The sequence below is a fragment of the Thamnophis elegans genome, chromosome 1, assembly GCF_009769535.1.
Source record: "Thamnophis elegans isolate rThaEle1 chromosome 1, rThaEle1.pri, whole genome shotgun sequence".
Taxonomy (NCBI): domain Eukaryota; kingdom Metazoa; phylum Chordata; class Lepidosauria; order Squamata; family Colubridae; genus Thamnophis; species Thamnophis elegans.
Window position 1 is genome coordinate 156,750,411 of NC_045541.1, and position 23,053 is coordinate 156,773,463.

General features: G+C 39.2%; 2 protein-coding genes across 5 annotated transcripts in view; one reads left to right on the plus strand and one right to left on the minus strand.

Annotated features, from left to right (window-relative positions):
* The window catches only part of EXOC5 (exocyst complex component 5), a 32,816-nt gene extending 22,074 nt beyond the window's left edge, over positions 1-10,742 (minus strand). The window contains exons 1-4 of one of the 2 annotated variants that reach the window (XM_032236254.1): positions 10,615-10,742; positions 5,423-5,517; positions 2,071-2,218; positions 1,101-1,295 (exon numbers count right to left, since the gene is read on the minus strand). In XM_032236254.1, the coding sequence (XP_032092145.1) occupies positions 1,101-1,295; positions 2,071-2,218; positions 5,423-5,517; positions 10,615-10,722 (546 nt within the window). In that variant the 5' untranslated portion in view covers positions 10,723-10,742. Of the gene's footprint in view, positions 1-1,100; positions 1,296-2,070; positions 2,219-5,422; positions 5,518-10,455; positions 10,585-10,614 lie in introns of those variants that run through there. The other variant, XM_032236262.1, reaches the window with a different exon arrangement.
* AP5M1 (adaptor related protein complex 5 subunit mu 1) lies at positions 8,883-22,366 on the plus strand. Of its 3 annotated transcripts, none has more exons than XM_032236289.1 (9): positions 8,883-10,027; positions 11,667-11,968; positions 14,290-14,935; positions 16,689-16,916; positions 17,637-17,776; positions 20,331-20,416; positions 21,465-21,580; positions 21,786-21,882; positions 22,128-22,366. In XM_032236289.1, exons 2-9 carry the CDS (start codon positions 11,901-11,903, stop codon positions 22,208-22,210), a joined length of 1,464 nt encoding a protein of 487 aa, XP_032092180.1. In that variant the 5' UTR covers positions 8,883-10,027; positions 11,667-11,900; the 3' UTR covers positions 22,211-22,366. The 3 variants fall into 3 exon arrangements, with proteins under 3 accessions (XP_032092180.1, XP_032092164.1, XP_032092172.1); XM_032236273.1 differs by lacking the exon at positions 8,883-10,027 and adding an exon at positions 10,861-10,948; XM_032236281.1 differs by lacking the exon at positions 8,883-10,027 and adding an exon at positions 10,961-11,124.
* The last annotated feature ends 687 nt before the right edge of the window (positions 22,367-23,053 follow it).

Consider the following 23,053-nt stretch of genomic DNA (forward strand, 5'->3'; position numbering starts at 1 on the left):
AGCTGACTGAGAAAGTGGTGTCCTCATAACTCCAAGACATCTGTAGAATGCTGATTATTTGAAGGTTTTTAGTCAGGCTTTCATTTGGCATGAAGAACTAAGGCTATTTTGATTACTGTGATAATAACATACACAAGGAACTTGATTTGGGAGTGTGACTCTACTAGTTCAGCAGCTTTCAGTATGAATGATAAAAAGCTCTGTAAGAACTAGCAAGGAATGCAAGACTTGCAAAATAACTAGGACAGAGAGATCATTGGGAGATACTATCCCAGCTCAGCCACCTTTGGTAGGTCCAAGAAACTTCTCCTAAGCATAAGTGTCCTGAGGTAGAAAGACAGGGATAAGGTATAAACAACTCACATAGAAAATACATTCTCATTAAATTTCGTTGGTGCTGTCTGTTCCTGTGCTATTATTTAAAACGCTGGGAATAATGGCTTTTTATAAAATCACAGTATCTGAAATATTGCCTTCTCCCATAGCCTAGAATCATCTTCAAGGGTCCTGTTCCAAATGCCATTCCTGGTTGAGATGAAGTAGGTGGCAAATAGTGGTGCCCATATTTAAAATGGCCCCATATTAAAATAATACCCTGATCTGAAATTGTGCAGTTATATTCACAAGAAAAAAAAATCTTACATCTGCTAGGTTTTATCAATGCATCTCAGTATTCATTGTATGCCTTAAGAAGAAATCTAAATACACACCCTGAAAATACTTATCTATACAAAGAGATTTTTGTTTGAGAGATTTCTCAAGGCTCATGTGTGGAAAAATGTTCATTCACAAGTACGAAGAATTAGGGCATGATGTTCGGAAGAAGAATATAAGAGATTTCTAAGGCATTCTAAAGGATTACTCTCTTAGCATTCTTGCAAGTTGCTTATGATTTTGCAAAATGAAAAAGTGACAGCACTACCACATTGAGAATAGCTGAATCAGCAGACAAATGAAGTTAATCTGCACTCAAGAACAATGGAGCCTGGACAAGTTGCTCACCGGGGAGCTAAATTGTGGAAAAGTTGCAGCAAGAATTATAATTAGGGCAACTCAGTTTATCATGAGTAACCTCATTCAATCTGGCTGATGGGTCTTACCTTTTCAGGATTGGTGAAAACGTCAGACTTCAGCTCTCCATCTAGAAACTCATTAAAGTATTTCATCAGTTTGTGAGCCTCTACTAGCCGTTGCCTTGGTGTATTTACCCCCTCCAGCAGGTCACCTAGGTGACAGACTTTAGTTGCCACATAGCTGACATGCTCATCTAGTTCTTGGAAATGCTGGAAGGCAACCTGGGAGAAATAGACAAAAAAATGTTTGTGTTTTCTACAATGAATGGAAATCAAGTTCTTTAATAGCATTCAGTTCAAGTAAAAGCTCAGAAGCCAGGATAAGGGATGATTCAGGACCCAGCCAAGCCTCTCTAAAATGTGCAAACACCTACCAAAATTAAAAATCAATTGATGAAAAATACCATTTGAACTAATTCAAACCAAATTAATTCCATTGAAATAAAATACTTGGAATGGACCATCACAAAGATCAGTATGTAGTTTAGTAGTGTAAAGTTTAGAATTATATCAAGCCTCCCACAAACAAGTTTGAATTTGAATTGCATATATTTTGTGCACATTCCAGCAGGGCTAGTTCATAGTTGCAGATATTTCATATGATGCAATTAAAGCAATTGAAAACAAACCTCTCCATATAAGGAAAGGCATAGAGATAATCAAGGTAAGTTGAGTTGTCATTATCAATAAAGGACAAATATTTATCAAATTTTGTTTACAGTTAAGTATGCTGGAAATAGGAATTACTGATTACTATAGTGTGCCTAAACTGTTACTGCATTAAATATTCATGGCATAAAAATAACATCTTTTCATGCAACATTTAGAATCCAGCATCTAGCTCTAAACCATGATTTTATAAGCAGCTGGGTTCAAAACACACTTAAACCAAAACAACCACATTATGGAGAACCACAATGTGCAACCTCAGCCATTCTAGGTATAATTTACTGAAGTGAGTCAGAATAATGGAAGAGTCTGTGGTCTTCGTGTTTACCTGATTGCTTTTCTGCAGTTCTTGAACTTTCTTGGCAAACTCCTTAGCTTCCCTTTGGACTTGTTGCTCCAATTTTTCCACCCTCCTTTGGATTCGCTCATCCAACAACTTCAGTTCATTGATATGATTCACAAATTCTTCTTGCAATCTGATGAGAATAAACAGTTTATGAAGACAGGTTTTAATATGGAAATGTTTATCCTTGCTACTAAAATGAGACACTGTAGAACATGGCGACATAAACATCACAAAGACATTACAAAATAGCACTGACAAATAATGTCTTGGTAAGACCACAATTGAAATACTGCATCCAGTTTTGGTTGCCATGATGTAAAAATTTTGTTGAGACTCTCTGAAAAGAGTACAGAGTAGAGCAACAAAGATGATTAGGGGACTGGAGGCTTACACATACAAAGAACAGTTGCTGGAATTGGGAATATCTAGTCTAATGAAAAGAATGAACTAGGGGTAACATGACAGCTGTGTTCCAATATTTAAGGGGTTGCCATAAAGAAGAGGGAGTCAACCTATTCAGCACTTGAAGGCAGGACAAGAAGCAATGGATAGAAACTAATCAAAAAAAGAACCAACCTAGACTAAGAAGAAATTTCCTGACAGTGAGAAAAATTAATCAGTGAAACAACTTGCTTCCCAAAGTTGTGGGTGCTCCAACTGGAAGTTTTAAAGATTGGACAACCATTTGTCTGAAATGGTATAGGGCAGGGCCGTTTTTTGCGCTCCGGAGGCTTCAGGGAAGCTCCTGAAGCCTCCAGAGGGCCTCCGGGGGGAACTCTTTTCACCCTCCCCAGGCTCCTATAAAGCCTCTGGAGCCTGGGTAGGACAGAAAATGGCTTTAAAAAAGGCTGAATTCAGCTGTCCAGCACGCACATGTATGCTGGCCAGCTGACAGGGCAATGCCTCGCGTGCCCTGACAAATGGCTCCGTGTGCCACCTGTGGCACACGTGCCATAGGTTCGCCATCCCGGGTATAGGGTTCCCTGCCTGAGCAGAAAATTGGACTAGAAGACCTCCAAGGTCCCTTCCAACTCTGTTATACTTTTGTTTTCTTCTCCTTAATCCAAGAAGCTATACATGTTATATGCCCTTTATATATTCCATATGTCTGTCCATATATACAGTTACGTACCAAAGAAATTAAGTCACTAAACATTTGATATCATTTACCGAAACTAAAATAGCCCGAGCCTATAAAGATGAAGTGAGGAAAGCTAAGGCTCACAATGAAGAAAGTCTTTCCACAAAAGTAAAAACTAACAAAAAAGGCTTCTTCCAACATGTTAAAAACAAGAAAAAAGTTAAGGAAACAATTGGTCCATTGCTGGGAGAAAGTGGCAAGAAGGTGACAAGCAACAGGGAGAAAACAGAACTATTTAACTCATGTTTAGCATCTGTCTTTACACAAAAGGATAAAACAGTCCAACCTATCAAAAACAGCACCACAAAAATCAGATTAGGAACACCAATTGAAATAGGGAATAAAATGGTAAGTGAGCACCTGTCTACCCTAGACGAGTTCAAATCACCAGGACCGGATGGATTATACCCCAGGGTTCTGAAGGAACTAGCAGATTGAGATCTCAGAACCACTGAACTAAATCTTTCAGAGATCCTGGAGCTCCGGGGAACTGCCAGAGGACTGGAAAAGAGCTGATGTGGTTCCCATCTTCAAAAAAGGGGAAAAAATAGATCCAGGAAACTACAGACCTATCAGCCTGACCTCAATACCAGGAAAGATTCTGGAAAAAATAATCAAGCAACGAATTCACGAACACCTAGAAGCAAACAAAGTAATAGCCAAAAGCCAACATGGGTTTGTCAAAAATAGATCATGCCAGACTAATCTTATTGCGTTCTTTGATAATATGACAAAATTAGTGGACCAGAGGAATGCCATCGATATAGTTTACTTGGACTTCAGTAAGGCATTTGATAAGGTAGACCATAACCTACTACTAGATAAAGTAGAAGAATGTGGGTTATGCAGCATCATCACCAGATGGATCCATAACTGGCTGACCAACCACACTCAACGTGTAGTCCTCAACGGAACTGCATCTACATGGAGGGAAGTATGCAGTGGAGCACCCCAAGGCTCTGTTTTAGGCCCAGTACTCTTCAACATCTTCATCAATTATTTGGATGAGGGAATACATGGGGAACTCATCAACTTTGCAGATGACACCAAGCTAGCAGGAATAGCCAACACTCCAGAAGATAGGCTCAAGATACAGAAGGATCTTGACAAACTTGAACATTGGGCACTATAATAAAATGAAATTCAATGGTGAAAAGAGTAAGGTTCTACATTTAGGCAACAAAAACAAAATGCGCAGGTACAGTATAGGTGGTACCTTGCTCAGTAGTAGTAACTGTGAAAGAGATCTTGGAGTCCTAGTGGACAACCATTTAAATATGAGCCAGCAGTGTGCAGCAGCTGCCAAAAAAGCCAACAAACAGTTCTGGACTGCATAAATAGAGGGATAGAATCAAGATCATGTAAAGTGTTAATACCACTTTATAATGCCTTGGTAAGGCCACACTTGGAATACTGCATTCAGTTCTGGTCGCCACAATGTAGAAAAGATGTGGTGACTCTGGAAAGAGTGCAGAGAAGAGCAACAAAGATGATTAGGGGACTGGAGACTAAAACATATGAAGAACGGTTGCAGGAACTGGGTATGTTTAGTTTAAGAGAAAGAAGAACTAGGGGAGACATGATAGCAGTGTTCCAATATCTCGGGGGTGGCCACAAAAAAGAGGGAGTCAAACTATTCTCCAAGACACCTGAGGGTAGAACAAGAAGCAATAGGTGGAAACTAATCAAGGAGAGAAGCAACTTAGAACTGAGGAGAAATTTCCTGACAGTTAGAACAATTAATCAGTGGAACAGCTTGCCTCCAGAAGTTGTGAATGCCCCAACACTGCAAGTCTAAGAAGATGTTGGATAGCTATTGTCTGAAACGGTATAGGGTTTCCTACCTAGGCAGGGGCTTGGACTAGAAGACCTCCAAGGTCCCTTCCAACTCTGCTATTGTATTGTATTGTATTGTATTGTATATAAAATGATCTGTTGATTTGGCTGCATAAGATCCATGTGCTCTCCAATCTATGCTTTGAAAAGAAAAACTGTTCCCTTCTAACCAGAGTCTCGATACTTTCTAAGCTATACTGAAAATGTGTTAAGAATCTTACTTGGGGGGAGGGGAGTGGGTTCACAGTTACAGCTAGTGTGCTTACTGGAAACTTATTTGAATCATGGAAAGACTGTCCTGTGCTCAAGATGGTTAAAGTACAAACTGTATGGCTGGATTATGCAGCTAAGTGTTACCTTTTGGGATCAAAAGCTTCCATCCCACCTCGAGAACCTCCACCGGGAGTCCTCCATGCCAAGCGTTCAATGTACTCATCTGCTACAAAGGGCTCCTAGCCATAGTAAGAAAAGAGAGTCTTTTACAAGGTGCCACAGTTGGAAATGTAGTCTGCATCTTGTTCGCATCTCACTAAAAAGAACTATTCAAAAAACATTTTCTGTAATTATGTAATAAGATCAATGGCACTTGTGCACAATGCACAAATGCACAATGTTTTTAGTTTTTAATCTAAAAACTAAACATTTTGAAAATGATAAAATATTTTCATATACAAGTTTGTATAATTAGCAAGCGAAAGTAGCAATTGCCAATTACCCTTCAGGAACTGTCAATAACAAAGTTCAGTCTACTACTTATTCATTCAGCAGTGTCATTCCCTAAGGTTAGCATGTCCTATAGAGCAGTGTTTTTCAACCACTGTGCCGTGGCACACTAGTGTGCCGTGACATAGTGTAAGGTGTGCCGTGGGAAAATTACTTTATATATAGTCAATATAGGCACAGAGTTAAAAATTTTTTAACATTTTCTAATGGTGGTGTGCCTCGTGATTTTTTTCATGAAAAAAGTGTGCCTTTGCACAAAAAAGGTTGAAAAACACTGCTATAGAGGACTTTTCCCACAGAATAGCTCAAAAGGATTTTGGATTGGGCAATGGAAGGTGTCTTTTTTAAAATCCTGAATTTATCCTATTACAAGGATCTCAGCAGTCGTGAGAAAAACACTCCAACTCATATTACAGGGACCTGCTCATACAAGGATGGTCTGCCTTAATATAAGGCAAGTTCACGTTCCATAATGTCCTTTTTCACATTTAAAACATTTGCCTTATAATTTCACAAGAATACATTTGACTATAGTATAGCATAAGTATACATGTTCCAGCACGCACATTTTCCAAAAATTACCAGAGATAAGCTTTCAAGAAGCCAATTCATCAAGGCTATATATTCATGATTCATTTTTTTCAACATTTTTCTAAAATGCACTGTACCAGTTCTTCCACTGTTGTGGTTTTCCTCTCACCACTCCTATTTTGCATATTTACGAATCCCAAACCCTCTCATGTCACTCTCATGTTCTACTTGACATTTCTGAACTGTAGGTTTTTGGGAAAAGCTACCTGTATTTTTGATTTTTTAGATTTAATTCAAATTTTAAAATTTAAGTATACAGAATGCAATAGTTATACAGACCTATTGATAGAACACTTTAATGACAGCTATTAATTAACAGGTTTAAATTTAAAAAATATTATAACACGGGTACTAATTTCATTTCAGAAAAAAAGACAAGCAGATTTTATTTTTTAAATCTAACATTAAAATCTAATTTATTGGGAGGTACAGGGCTTTAAAAAAACACTAAGAAAAACAATTTTTTCCAAATCAGAAGTATTTTGAGATTGATCACATTTAGGATTCTAAAACACCACTGAACATTTAATCTCTTGTTCAGAGAGCAAAGGCTGTCTTTGACTTAACTCATGTAAATTAACTTGTAGGGTGAAAACCAGTAAGGTTACATTCTTTTCCTCTAATCTGGAAAGTTGTTGAACTTGAACTTCCAAAGTATTCTACCGGAAGTGGTATGGGACTCTATTACATTGAAATGTTTGAAGCTAGAGAACAAGCTAATTAACTCAACACTAGATACTATGGATTACCTTTCTCCAACTGCCTCATTTCTGGACAAAGATAGTATGGCAGAAGTTATTAATGTTTTGGTGGCCTCTTAATTGGAATTTTATAATATGTAAACTTTTTTTTTGAAGGTTTACTTACACAAAATGAAATAGTACTGTACTAACTGGTATTTCTAGATTTCCACAAAGATCTCTCACCAGTATAAAATAGATCTGATAAATTGAAAAATCTGCCATCTGCATTCTGAATCTACAAATAAACATTGGAAATCTTCGTGAGAAAGAAGACTAGGAAAAGGACTTTCCCACTTGAAATCTTCAAAAAGTATTACATGTGTTCCATAAAACAATGTTATGGCGATCAATCTTAATTCACTTTCAATGCAATGTGGTGGTGGTGGTGGTGGTGGTTTAAAAAAAGGGGCTGGCCATTTCAACAGGTTTTAAAACACGGCTGTATAGCTTGCTAGATTTTATGAATTCCCTATTATCAATTCTTGGCTACTTCTTCTGGAATATTGATTCTTTAGATTTTACTGTGTCATCCTGAAATATTTCCAGCAGTCCTGTATATAATAATTAGGTTTTAAGTGAGGGTTATTTTAACTATGCCTTTTTGAATAATGTGGCTGGTTCACATTAAATACTAAAACTAAGAAATCCTGGGTCATGCTAAAAAAAAATCAGGTATTACATGAATTCATCCAATGAATTCAATGTAACTTACTTTCCAGTAAATTAGATGCAGCAAGAGGGTAGATTGTGACTTTTCAATGAAGGAACAATTATATTTTATTAAAAAATATTCTGGAGACGCATTTTGACTTGTCCATGTTTCAGCATGAGCAAAGATTGTAGATTCATTTTCAATTGAGGCTTCATTTTCCAGGGCATGCCTCCTTCCCTATATATATATATATCATTTATATACCATACTAACATCATTCTGACCCTCATTCCATTTGTTTTATAGGAGCCAATAAGACCTTTAATTTAAATATTGATCTGTTACTCCCTTAGTAGCTATGATTTTAATGAATGATTCTCAGTTCAAAATGCCACAGCTGTGGATTGCTAAAATGCTGTCACAAAATCAGAAAAGCTGATGGAGGTGGAATATTTAATTATCAATATTACTGTGCAAGCTTTTCCTCTCTTAAGAATACCAATTGTAAACAAAATGGAGTTTTGCAGGGAGAAACATTATAGGAAGTTTATTAAAAACAGGATTACTGTTAAACTATCCTTTCATCCATCTCCCATTCTACTGTACAACTTTAAAATCTTTTTTCAAATTCATTCCCATTCTGAATTTTATTGCAAATCATTGTTTACAAAATAATCTTGCCTTGAACAGTTGTATGACAAGGTGAGAAACAATTTATTTATTCCAAATGATTTTATGCTACAATAATCTGACTCTAAGTGGTTTACAATCAACATATAATACAGTGAACAAAAATACCCAAAGTATCAAAATATCTAAAATAATTTAGGGGAGGAGAACTCCTGCACAGAATGTTTACATCTCCAGGTACCTTTTGTTACACCTATAAAGGAGTGAGGATTCTACTGAAACCCAAGAAGTCTCAGGCAAGGATACTTCATCCTCACTCACCTAGGGTCAAGTAATACATGTCGTATATTCTCAATCATGTCACAATTGTCTTATTAAAGGCACACCAACGTTTAATAGCATGAACTAGGACTAGGTCCCCAGCAATCCAGCTATCTAATTCTTAAGTGTGATCAGGAGACTGGAAGAAGGGAGTGGTCTCAAATTTCCCAATCCCTCACCCTTGAAACAGTTTGCCCCATTGCCTGCAATTACCTCTCTCTGATTACCACTGTCCTGATGGTCTTCTTCAGACATCTCCACTCCAATCACACTGGGGAAGTTTTAAGCATTAAGAACCTCCAGTAGCTCCTATTACCTCCTACTCTTCCACAATTCCACCCTTCTCATTACTTTCCTACCCTGCCATTTGCTCCTTTTCTGGGCAGCAGTTTAAGTGACTGCCCACATTTTTCTCATTTGCTCCACTTTCACCTTGGCAATGGTTAGTGACTGCCTATCATCCTGTCCTCTCTCTCCCTCAGAGGTCTTCTACTACCTCCACCCCCTTCAATCTCTATCCTCTCCACCTTTTTTCCCTTCCTCCTACACCCTTTCCCTTCCTCTTTCTGCAGGTGACTACTTCTCTCCTTCACCTCTCATGGTCTGGGGGAGGTCTACCTTCACCTCTTCCTACTCAATACATTTCTTTTTCCTCCCACACTGCCCTCCTCAATCTTCACTTTTCTTGTGCCCCCCCCCCAAAAAAAACCTGTTTTCTAGGGGGGGGGTTTCCCTCCTCCTTTTCTCCCACCGATCTTGCACAGCCAACACTTCTTAAACATCTGGCTCTGATTCTCTCGTCTCCCACCCGCTGGCACAATCTCAAGCAATGCACGCCCTCGGATACCCCCTTCTTCAAGGGAACTAAACTCCAAAGACTCCTCCAGTTCCAACTTTCCACGTTCTTCATCCCTCATTTTCTCCTTCCGCTACGCTTGCTTCTTCCTTTCCTCCGGGCCTCTTCGGCTCCGAGTGGCTCCCGTCGACGTCGCCCTCTCTTTTTGCCCATTGTGCCGGTCATCTCAGCTCTGCCTCTTCGGTCAACCATCCTCGGGAATCTGATGGCGGCCTGCCTGGGCTTCCGCCTTCTCTTCCGGTCTCCAGTCAAGCATCCATTGATCTCCGGTGGCTGCTGGAATGAGCTCTGCGGCCTTCGCCGATTCGCCGTCCGGGATAAATTTGTGGGTTGGTGGAAATCGACCGCCTGTTTTTCCACGCCGCAGCCGCTCGGGGTTTTTCCAGCCTGACTTCGGCGACCTCCGTGGCTCCGTCCCTCCAGCCTGGACCGGGTGGTTCTCTTAGGTCTCGTCCTGCCTCTTCTTTTCCACCGATTCTCTTTCATCACCTTCAATTCACACAACATCATTCTCTCTCTCTCTCTCTCTCTCTCTCTCTCTCTCTCTCTCGCCCTGCAGCCTTCCAAACCCCGAGATGGTCCATTCTTACCCTTGCCAAAGGCACTTTCCCCTCCTTTTCCAACAAAAGCACATCTCTCCCCCTTTTCCTTTCCCCTCCTGAACCCCTCGGCCCACCAACTCCCCCCACGCCCACCCCCGAGGCTTCCATGCCTGGGCAGCGCCAGCAGCCCACAGAAAGAGCCGTTGCATAGGCGGGGAGGTGTGAGCCAGAGGCACCCTCACTATTGAAGGCGGGGAGGTCCATATACACACACTCACGCCAGTACAGGATTTAGCTCTCCCGTGTCAACTTTTCTCCCACACGCGACTTACCGGCCGCCGCCCTCCTCCGGAGGCAATCCCTCACACCCGCCATCTGCCCCCCGGGCGAGGGCCGCCGGCTTATCTCTGGGGCGGCCTCGGCCATCTCTCCTGATCCCGCATCAGGAAAAGAAAAGGAGGGCGGGCGCCTCACCGCCAGCCAATATTTACCTCAAAGAGCTCGGGTGTGACCGCGGCCAGGGTGCTGCCGTCGCTGTCTCTCTCGCGAAGCCGTCCCCTCAGGCCGGCCACCCGGCGCCCAGCCCAGGCCTCCTCCATTGTCTCTCCCCGCAGCGAGGTTGCTCCAGCTGCCGCGTTCGCCGCTCCCGCGGCGGCGGCAACTTCCAACTCCTCCTCCTTCGGAAACCAACCATAGGCCCCCCAAGCGGCCACCGGTGCTGCTCGGCTCGCAGCCGCGGTGAGGCCTGCAAGGTGGCTCCGCCCAGGCGCCTCAGTCAGCTGCTGCTGTCGCTGCCACCACCGCTGTCGTCTCCTCGGCCCTTCGGTGCGACTACTCTCCGCTCATTGAGGGGGAGGGAGAGGGAGAGGGAGAGACCCGGCGAAGAGATCGGCGCTGGGACCGAAGGCCTCCTCAAACCGTCACCCAGAGGAGGGACGGGTGGCGGAAGCGCTCCTGGTTGAGGGGGGACCGAGTTACAGCGGGAGGAGGCCGCGCACTCTGTAAAAGGGGGCTCTGCTCGGCGCCGTTGAGGCCTGTTGTCTCAGGGGGTTTAAAGGAAGCGATTTCCTGTTATAAGGGAAAGGCGTTTTCGGAGCAAGGACTCTAATTTGTCAGGAATGCCTTAAAAATTTAGGGACACAGTGCAGCTCCTTGGCTTAGGAGACTTTCTCCTATAAGAAGGAGGGGAGACACTGACTAGGGAAGAGGCTTTGTGTGCTGCAAGAGAATCTGCCTTTCCCGCTTGGAGAGGCCTTTTCCTCTCAGTGGAATAATACACTACTGTACATGGAAGGGAAGCTGGGCTTCTTCCTAATTTGGAGGCTCTGCCCTGCTATAAGGGCCAGGTTGGGTGGGGATCATCTTTCTAGAACTGGGCTTTCCAAATTGGGAAGCCCTGTAGAAGGAACTGCTGACCTACAAAACTGGCGTGTTTGTTGGGGGTGTAACGCCATGCATAGAATGGGCTGGCGGAGGGGGCCTTGTTTCCTTTTGAAAGCCTGTTGTTCAATACATTTAAGATTCCCTAATCTCTCTCCCCTAGATTTTTGTGCTGAGTGTAATTAACAAGAGAAGTGGGTCTAATAAGTGCCCTGATGGTGTGTTTGTGGAAAGGGAGTTTGGTGGAGAATGAAAGAATCCAATCCTCCCATTCAGAAGCAAGTTGAAAAAGAAAGAAAAATTTATGAGCCACATCAAACAATGCCCAGAACTGGAAGTTTCTTGGCAGTAAAGGTATCATGGACAAAGTGATCTTCCAGTCTGCTAATTATCAGTGATGGCTCTGAGAGGACTATGGCTCATCAGTCATGAGCAAGAGGCACAAAGCACTGTGTTGTTTTCCAGGTAATATGGTATATTTGTCTGGTCCAAGTCTGTATAACATACATTTCTTTTACTGCAAATATTGGCACCTTATGTTGATTTTTCTATCATTTCCTGTCTATACTTTAAAGCAAAACTCATGTGAATTGAGCTAAGGGATAGTGAGTATCCTGCAGTCTTTGGGAGAGAATCTATAATTTAGCACAGCATATGTTTGCATGCAGACAGTCTCAGTTTTTGATATCCCTAGCTTTGGCATCAAGCAAGTAATGAGAATGAACTGGCTGCTACCACACAGAGAGATGCTCTCAGAATATACAAGTGTAGGTTAAAGTGGACCAACAGCCATTTTACAACTTCTTTCCTTCATAACCTTGTGTAATCCAAATTTACTTTGAGTTTCCAATATAAAATAAAAACTCTGAAGATGCCTCAATAGAATGCAGTATTCTCTGTTATAGAACCACCCCAGGCAATTATATGCTGACATTTTTATCAAATACGTTGGGACACGGATGTCAAACTCACAGCTTCATGTCGTCACATGACATATCGCAATGTTTTTTCCCTTTGTGGAGCTGAGGTGGGTGTGGCCTGTGCATGACGCATCCAGCCTGTGGGTCGCCAGTTTGACACTCCTGAGCTAGGACATTGGAGGAAATGCCATTTCTGATATATAGGTTTAAGCTTGTTTTAGAGCTTTTTTCATTCTTTCCAAGGCTCACTGATAGCTGTAATTCCAAAAGACTGGAATCTCTCACAGAACTGTCTGTACATTATTAATCTACAGCGCCTATGATTTTTTTGAAAGCGTAGAAATTAACATTGGGAACAGAGGAAACCTTAGATCTTTGGTCTGTCTAGCCCATTGTTATTTATGAAGAGCAATGGCTCTTAAACTTTATTGGAGAAGTGGAGTGGAGGATTGTGAATTGTAACCAGAATTAAATTTATGGTTAATTCTGGTTACATAAGCATAAAATCTTAAATCCTTTCTGTATGAGTCATTATCTCTGTAGAAATATTATGATATTGCAGGCCTACTTGCAGCTTGTACTAGAGATGAGTGGAGACTATGGATTTCCATAACAAATGAGTTGTTCAGCCTTAACCCAATAATTGCTGTCCTCTCCTATAACAAAGACTGGAGAGAAGGCCAGAATAAGTTTCATATCCAAGCTGCAAATAACTGGTAGCCACTAGATAGCAGTAAGGAGAATCAGAAATATAAGCTTTGAAAAAAAAGTTTAAATAAAAAGGAAACATTCATACCATTGCAGAATGGAAAAACTTGTTTATATCTAAACAAGAATATACTCTGCCACCCATAAGCCTTAGTTATTTCATGTGAATGCTGCAAGAGTTGAAATGAAAAACAAAGACTATATACTGTTCCCCAAAAATCTACGCAAACTGTGATGGTGATTGTTTAGGTATAGCAGTAATTGTACTCTGCAGTGTAGACTCAGGAACACTTCAGGCATCCTTCAGTCAAACTGGGAATTAGAAATAACAAATAGACATCTTCCACCATGCCAAGTTCAAATACCAACTCAACATATTACCAATTATTCCCTGTTGTTCATTCCTACTATACTAAAGTTACACTGTCAACTTGACATTTTTGAATTAGATTAATTGGGGGGGGGGGATTCTTGATTCTGACAAAGAAGTCTTTTAGAAATAATTATTGTATAACATGGTAGTTAAATCCATTTATTAAAAAATACATTTTTCTGCTCTCCTGGTGATATTACAAGTGTTTGATATTTCCTTCACACTGAATAATGAAATAATTAACTATAGGGCTAATCATTAAGGAGAGATACCAGTGCAGCCAATGATAGTCAACCATTCTGAACAGAGAGATACAAAACATTGTTTCTCAGATAGTTAGGCTGGCAAATAATGCAAGCATTGTGTCTTTACGATTAGCATATCTTGTTGGTAACAGAACTATGAAGACTCAAGTCTCTGAGTTCCTCAGTTAAGATAAGGCATCTCTGCAATCACTAATGGAGATACATTTGAGGTATGAGTGCTTGTTCAAGTGAAATGAGAGCTGAATACATGAATATAAGAACATAAAAGATGCAAAAAAGTTTATTGTGTCACTGCATAAAATGCTTATTTTTTAACCTGAAATATGCTAGAGCCCGTTTATGATTTGGACAGGATTTTAGCAAATTAGCTCCAGCATCATCCTGATATATTTCAAGTTTTATATATGTGGAATAATAACAGATTGATGTGATCTTTTGTACCTGATACCAGATTTGTGCAAGCAAGATGACAGTAGAGAATGCTAATATTTCTGCCGTACTTCTATTTCCATATTGCAGACGTTACCCCACAGTTGAAAAGCGAGCACAGTTTTTCAATGGGCCAAGTTATGTGCCAATACCAGAAGATGGTCCTTTCCTTAAAGCATTACTTTTGGAATTGAGGCTGATAGATGAAGGTCAACACTTTGTGGAGTGTAGAGATGGCTGTTCCAGAATCAACAAGACCTCAGTCTATACACTGCAGGTTGAAAGGAAGGAGCTCTGGCCTGTGGTAGCTTTCCGGAAGAGTGGATTGATTTATGTTGGCCTCCCTTTAGTTGAACAGTCCCTTATGCCACGGCCACCTCTCTTCAGTATCAGTGGAATCTCTCAGGCTTTTGACTTCTTGTCAGGTCTCCTGGCTTTTATGAATTCTAATCAGAAGAGTGAAGCAGAGAGGAGTGCCAAAGTTGCCCAACTTCCAAGTTTGGTTATGCAGGCCTGTCCTCTGGGCACTCCACTAGATGCAAATTTAAATGGTTCATTGGAAAACAGTCACATTGCTGTAAATAGTCACACTCAGAAACCACCAGCTTGGAGAACCAACACATACAAGGGAAAGCCTCAAGTTAATATCTGTATCATTGAAAAAGTCAAATCTGTCCAGTATGACCAAAGGGATGTGGCAGACATGTGGCAAGTTTATGGAACTATAACATGCAAGGTGAGAGGATTCCTATTGCAAATCTCTATAACCTATTTGACACATGGATGCATCTGGAAAAGCAACAGTTCAGCTCATCTTGGTGTGTAGAGAAGCTGAACTTAATATTTTTAATGCTTCAGCATGCCAAAGGAAAGATACTGGGGGATGAGGAGGAGGAGGGTAGTCTCGGTTCATTCTGGTAAATTAAAACAGAATGAAAATCTCACCTTACAATTATGATCTTGCTGGTAACAGCACAAGCTCTAAAAATTTTAACAATTTTACATTGATTTTTATTTATTTACCAAATGTATATATTTCAGTATACAATGTTTCAAATGCAGTACACACACACACACTCACTCACTCAAAATAGCCTTATGAAATTGGTCAAATTGAGTATCAGTAACACATTTCTGACATATTATATACTCCTATAAATAGACATGGAAGAGTTGGAAGAGAGAAAAAGCAAAAAGGGTAAACTTCTCTAAATCTGATTTGCCTGTGTACATTTGGAAGTCCAATTATGGTTAATTTAAAAAATACATTGATATAGTGTTTGATTGGAGTAGAAGCACTGACAATGTAATCCAATCTGCATACTGCAAAATAAGTTCTATTTTTTTCATTGTGTCATACTTAAAAAATTAGATTGCAATTTGAGTGTATTTGACAACTCAATAGAGATTTGAACCTTTAATTTCTAGATAAGAAATGGAGTAATTTACAGTGTAAATGATGAAGTCCAGGTTGGAAGACATATTTAGATGTTATCTATTTACATATATGCTTTTACAAAAAGGTAAAATGTTATAATAAAGAACAATAATCCTATGCCATAATATGCATGTTGGATTCTATAAATCATTTACCACCAATTTCTATTAAAAGAATCTATAGATGTTGGCAAAAACAGAACTCTTGCTTGATGTTTTGAAGGCTGTTGCTAATCAGAGTACATTATTGTGGTAAATCACCATACTTTGTATAAGGCAACATTTATAAAATTGAGGGTTGTAATGAATTTACTTTAAACATCAGTTCTTTGCTGTGCTTATATTTTGTAAGAAAATAATTTCAAAATTCAGTTCTGATTTGAAAACTAAAAAGATTCATTTAGCTACAGAAAAGATATTTGTCCACTCCTTACTCTAAGCAAGAAAAAAGTTGAGTTTTTCTCTTTCCACAAGATAGTACATGATTTATTGTAGGAAGTGTATTAAATTCAGTTCTGGTCGCCATGATTTAGAAAAGATGTGGAGACTCTGGAAAGAGTGCAGAGAAGAGAAACAAAGATGATTAGGGGACTGGAGACTAAAATATATGAAGAAAGGTTGCAGGAACTGGGTATGTTTAGTTTAAGAGAAAGAAGGACTAGGGGAGACACGATAGCAGTGTTCCAATATCTCAGGGGCTGCCATAAAGAAGAGGGAGTCAAACTATTCTCCAAGGCACCTGAGGGTAGAACAAGAAGCAATGGGTGGAAACTAATCAAGGAGAGAAGCAACTTAGAACTGAGGAGAAATTTCCTGACAGTTAGAACAATTAATCAGTGGAACAGCTTGCCTCCAGAAGTTGTGAATGCCCCAACACTACAAGTCTTTAAGAAGATGTTGGATAGCCATCTGTCTGAAAAGGTATAGGGTTTCCTGCCTAGGCAGGGGGTTGGACTAGAAGATCTCTAAGGTCCTTTCCAACTCTGCTATTGTATTGTAAATTAGGCTGTTCACCAGTAAATTCCTATTCTCCTATGTTTTTGTGTTTGAAGTGTGATATAGAAGGCACTGCTCCCAATGTGACTGTTGGTTTGAACCTCCCTGCCAATGGTTCTCCTCTCCAAGATATTTTGGTCCACCCCTGTGTAACATCCCTTGATTCTGCTATTCTGACCTCCAGTAGTGTTGATGCAATGGATGACTCAGCTTTCAGTGGACCTTACAAATTCCCTCTGATACCGCCTTCAGATCTGTTTAATCTCTGCTTTTACACCTCCCAGGTAAGTTTTCAAGATTTATAATAGACCAATCAGGAATAACAACAACAAATGTTTATCAACGGCTTCTAATATCAAACTAGAAAAAACAATTTAGGTACACTCATTAAGCATATTGAAGTAACAGTGCCCATATAAATTTATTATGAAAAAAAGAACTTTTAATGAGTAATGTTCTAACATGTGAGTTGATTTTTACCTAATTTTCATCTCTAAAAGACAAGGCAGCCCCAGTATCTTCCTTGGCAATAGCTTGGCTTCTCAACATGACAGATGATCCCTTCTCAACTATGTGATTCTGAAAGGAATTTTCAAGTTAGCAATGGCCCTCCAGCTCATTACATGCTTTGTATGGTGTTAGGAGAGCTTTTGGCCTTCATCCTAGAAATATTTCTAGCACCCTGCTGATCAGTGGTTTAGAGAATCTAGCTTGCAAATGAGTTGTTAATTCCTATTTTCCATTAGAATTAAGCACTCTCTGCCTAATTATCTTACTGTTTAGCAATCACAGAGTTTATATCTGACATCTGGAAGCTGTCATCCTATTTTAATTTATTTTATTTTATTTTAGAATGTGCACCCTTATCACATACTTCCAAAAGAAGCCTAAGGGTAGCTTTACAACATACTAAAAATGGAAACCAACAATTTATAGAATACATTAAATGATTTTAATTTAGAAATATAACAAATTCAGCTATTTATCTCTACATCCCCAACCAGGTACCTGTTCCACCTATTTTGGGATTTTATCAATTGAAAGAAGAAGAATCACAGTGGAAGTTCACAATTCACTTGAAACTTCATGAAAGTATGAAAAATACTTTTGAATACTGCAAAGCTTATATTCCCTTTTTTAATAGGTAAGAATAATCCTTCCCTCCCTCAAATCAACAAAACAAATACTTATTTTGTTGTTTGGAGAATATTTGAAAAACCTCCATTTATAGAAAAATAATTTGGCCAGCATAGTTGAGTGTACTACTTCAAGAAGGTAGGAACCATTTTATTGGTCTGCCAGAAACCTGGTATAGCCTATTGGGTTTTTAGAGGATGCTTGGGGAGGTTTCTGACTATTTATCTACTCAGGCCTTAGTTTCCTCTTGGAGTCACAGGGTGACTGGAGTCTGGGACCTTGTGGTATTTTCCTCCCTGTGAAGCCTTCTGGTTTTCAGTGGATCTCTGAGAGATGAAGCAACAGAGCACCGCTAGAGGAAGATGAAGGACGCATATGACTGAACACAGATAATGGCCTTTATTAAGGATGACATCATGACAATAAGTGGCAAAATGCCAGTATTTTTCCTCTCATCCTTCCTCTGCATTTTGCCACTCCATGGCCCTGTTAAAGGTAACCTGCTCTAAACCTTAAATAGGACCATTGGAAGACAAAAAAAGGACCATGGGGAGAGAGAAATGATTCAGAAAATCATCTGAAGGGCTATTGTGACAATTTTTTTCCAAGACATCTGGCAAATTCATTTAGATTCACTCTGAACTGGACTCCAACTGTTGATTAATCATCTGGTTATGTGGGAATATATTTCTTCTGAAAAACCGGACAGGCTCCTTAGGCCTGAGGATGTAAATTCAGTAGATCCTTCTTTGGTTGGTTAAAGCATTCTTTAGAGAGCCATGGTGGCACAGTGGAATACAATCTTGCAGCTAATTCTGCCAACTGCCAGGAGTTCGATTCTGACCGCCTCAAGGTTGGCTTCAGCCTTCCATCCTTCTTAGGTCAGTAAAATGAGGACCCAGATTGCTTGGGGAATATGCTGACTCTGTAAGCTTAGAGAGCGCTGTAAAAGCACTATGAAGTGGTATATAAGTCTTAAGTGCTAATTAGTTGGGTCTGAATAGTGGTGAATTCATTCTTGGTTGAAGGGATGAATTTGCCTGAATAGTGGTCCATCCCTTCCTCAAGAAGACATTCCTTGATCAAATAGTAGTGGATAATTTCTGAATTGTCCCATGACTTTCCTTTTTGGGAAATGTTGAAAAGCAGTCAACCAGCAGCTTCACAAGCCTCTTGAGGAAACAGAGTATAGGGATCTCTTTCAATTGACTTTCAAGTTGACTAAGCACAGTATCGAGATGACATTGATTATGCTTGTAGATGACCAGTGATGGAATCAAAAGGTGGGTAGTACATATATTCTGTGTCTTCCTTAATCTCTCAGCGGCCTTTAATTCTATCAGTCATGGTATACTTCTGTACAGACTCAGGCTTATGAGCAGGAAACATAGTGTTTCGATGATTTTCCTTCAGTGCAGTTCTGGTTGGCATTTATACAGGGAGAGCTCTAGCTCTTGATCCTTTCTTTGTGGTATATCCCAGGACTCCATTCCCTCCCCACTTTTGTTTTAACATCTACCTGAGATTACCAGATACCAACACGGGATGAGGTAGCAATATGCTGATTACAGCCAATTATATCTCTCAGTGCTTGATGTCCAAGTGATGTTACTGAGGTTCTGACTCAGAATCTGGAAACTAAGGGGTTTAGATGAGAGGAACATACCCAAGCCCCACCCTAGCAAAATCAAGTCTCTTTGCTCTGATTTCTGTAGAGCTTACAGTTGAGTGATTTTTTTTACTGTTTCTACTTTTTCTAGTTTCTGTAGGGGGCACCATAATCTATTTCTGTAGTGCACCCATGGCTCCCAGCTCTGGGCTTTCAGTGCAATACAGGACAGTAAGCAGGCATCTGAGCATTTCAAAGGGCAGGCGAATTATTAGGAGTAAAATAAAAGTCCAGTGGGTAAAACGGAGTAGCCTTGTTTCCAACCAAAAAACACAGTCATGGTCATGTGATTTCCCACTTAGCAACCGCTTTGCTTAGTAGCGGCATTGCCAGTTCCATTTAGGAGCATTCAGCAAGGCTACATGTACAGATATAATACAACACAATTAACTTGAATACTGAAATAGTACATGAAGCTTTGAAAAAGAAGGTCAAAATGGGCGTTCAGGAAATACCTAAATGAATGAATCGTGTGATTGAATTTTAGAAATAGTTCAGTGAATTACAAAATTGCAAGGTACTTTATTGTAAGTTTTCTCTATTGCAATCATTTCAAATCCCAAAACCATGACTTTAATGTGGAATTTATTTATTTACCAGCCTTCCAGAAAAATTGACACATTCTGGATGTAAGGTTTTTACATCCCACAGTTACCCCCAAAAACATGTCCATTGCTGAGAATTCTGGAAGTTGAAATCCATAAATCTGCAGGGCACCAAGAGTGGGAATAACTGATATAAGTTGTTGATTCGGATCAGATATAATTCATAGAAAAGGGATGTGGTGTTTTCTTTGTTGTTCAGAAATTACTCAAAATTGCTTTGTTAAATAATAAAGTCATGTAGAGTCCCTTTCTGCAACAAGTAATAATGCTTTGCTCTCGATTCTTAGAGGTCCTATTACTCATTTGGAATACAAACTCAGCTACGGCCAACTTGAGGTATCAAAAGAGAAAAGCTTGCTGATTTGGCTCATAGGTAAGTTAAAAATATTTGGCCTCATCTGATCCAAGGAAAGGCTCAGTTTTGTTTGGAAACATCCTGCAGACTGCTTTGTTTACTAATGGACGAAGAAATTTATTTTGTGTTGTGCTTTATCATTTAATTCCTGACAATCCCAAATAAAGTGGGGAAAATTCCTACCCAAAGGCTGCTGGAAGCTCTGTATTGACAATATACAGCAGCTTCCCATGTTTCTAAAAATATCCTACAGATCTCTGATAAACCAGAGAATTCCAAAGATTGATTCTTCCACTTAGGCCTTTACTTGTCTTCTCCCTCTGGAAGGAAATTAAGTTGCTTTATAAAGAGCCTTACCATCTTTCCAGAATTTTTTTCCAAAGTAGCAGATGAGATTAAAAGGCATGAACAACCTTTTATTTGCAGCTAAAGGTGTACTTTGGCGAGGCTTCATAACCACGGAATACATGGCAGTGTTGTCGTATCTTCAGTTGACAGGCCAAATATTTTGTCCCATGGAGATAGGATCAATACAAAAAAAAAAAACCTTATAAGGTTTAGCAAACTTATTTTTGTCCAAAATTTCAATTGTGCAAACTTAGAAGGCTTTGAAAGCTACCAAAAAGTGGGAATTCTATTATCCATTTCTGAAAATTTACTATTTAGAATTTTTCAAAAACCTTAATGGCACCTGGATTTTTTTTTTCTTTGTTATTTTGGCAGCTGTCTACCTTTTCCATGAACATCCTTGAAAGCCAGAATTGTTTTGGCTTTTTTATTCTGCTATATTTTGCACACTTTCCTGCTTTTTCTGAGTTAGACTCCCAATACCAAAAGTGAATCTGACCAAAAATTACACTGAAGTACATTGTGATAAGATGTATTCTGAATGGTAAAATGATCCTTCTCCACATACTGCTTTGGTTGTTGACTTTCCCCCACCTCTGTTTTATAAAGGACCAACATATTTGTTTATCTAATTAGTTTATCCTATAGAAGAAATGCCATATAAATATTAAATAGTCCCTGTGGAATATTTCAACCTCTCTTTTTTTTTACTCTAAAGGGCAAAAATTTCCCAAATCACTGGAAATTTCTCTTACTGGGAGTGTTGCTTTTGGTCCAACAAATCGGGATCAGCCAGTAGATGCTGTTTGTACTGGAAATACTGCATATGTCAAAGTAAGTTGTGATATTTAAGAGAAAATGGGGAAAACAAGATCTTAGCTATCTGGCTTTGCAGTCAGTGGAAAATGGTATCTGTGTGCTCAGAGCATGGAAGTTCCTAAGAATCTTCAAGAGATCTCATTTTCAGAATCAGAAATGAGAGTCACTGCATCTCTTTCTCAGTGGTTTTTTTTTTTTTTTTTTGGTTGATTATCTTTAGCTTTATTTTAAAATCTTGGATTTCACACTTACTGGATGTTACACAGACCAACATTCCATCCAAGTCTTTTCATCAGGCAAAGCAAAGATCAATACAGGTGAGCATATTACATCTTTGGCAATTTAAATTGAAGAAAAGACATTTAACTTCCAGAGATTTATATCTGTTTGTTGTGTATTGGTCTGAAAATTTGAGTTTTTAATGGAGCATGTTAGAATATTCTGTTCCTTTGTCTTATGTCTTATGAAAGCATTGCTTTTTAAATTAAAAAAATAAATGTATTTTGTACATTAAGATATAATCAATCTAAGAACTTACTTTCTCAATTTCTTTGAATTTTAGCTCGTGAGGTACTTTCATCAGATTATTACATCTGGAATTCCAAAGCTCCAGCACCTGTTATATATAGAACTTTACTTTTCTAATTTTTCTATTCAGTTTTGTACTAGGAAAAAATATATTGCCCAAGTATTTTACATCAGTTCAAAGCTTCTGTTTGAGGTAAAACAAAATATTAAATATCATTTATCTATTATTTAAAATGTCTGAAGTTTTTCTGTGAGTGTACTATTACATAATAGTATAATATATAACTCTTAGGCAATCAAACTTACCCGGTGCCAAATAGATTACTTGTAAATTAAAATCTTTGTTGTGGGTATTGTTGATTTCTCAACCTTAACTAAGTTGCTGGACATCATTTCTTTACATTGCTGGCCTTCAGAAATGTTTTGAAGAAACAGAAATTTAGAAGTATCTCTGACTATATACATACTGAAAAGTATTTTGCCTTTTACATTGAGCAACCACAGTCTTTTTCTATCAAGTTAGATGTACTCCAGATGCATTGGATATATGAGTTTAAACTCTACAAAATATTCTTGAATTTGTAAGTTTAATCTTATTATACATAAGTTGCCAGCTTTCTTTGCTGCTTTTATTTCTGAGAGGGGCAGCAATTTATGCTGACAGCTACTTCACTCCTTATGTCCTTATACCGACATAAAAATCATTGGTATACTAGTTTCATAGACAATTTTTAAAACTATAGTTTTCAATCAGAAGTAGCTGAATTTATTCATGTGATTTGTATTCCATATAAATAGAGCGATCAAGACAACTTACAATATATACCATATATACAAACCACATACATACACACAACACATACAGGGAAAGATTGAAGGTAAGCGAGGTCCAGGTAGAAGAACACCACGGCTTCAAAATCTAAGGGACTGGTTTGGACAAGACTCAGCAGCACTTTTTTG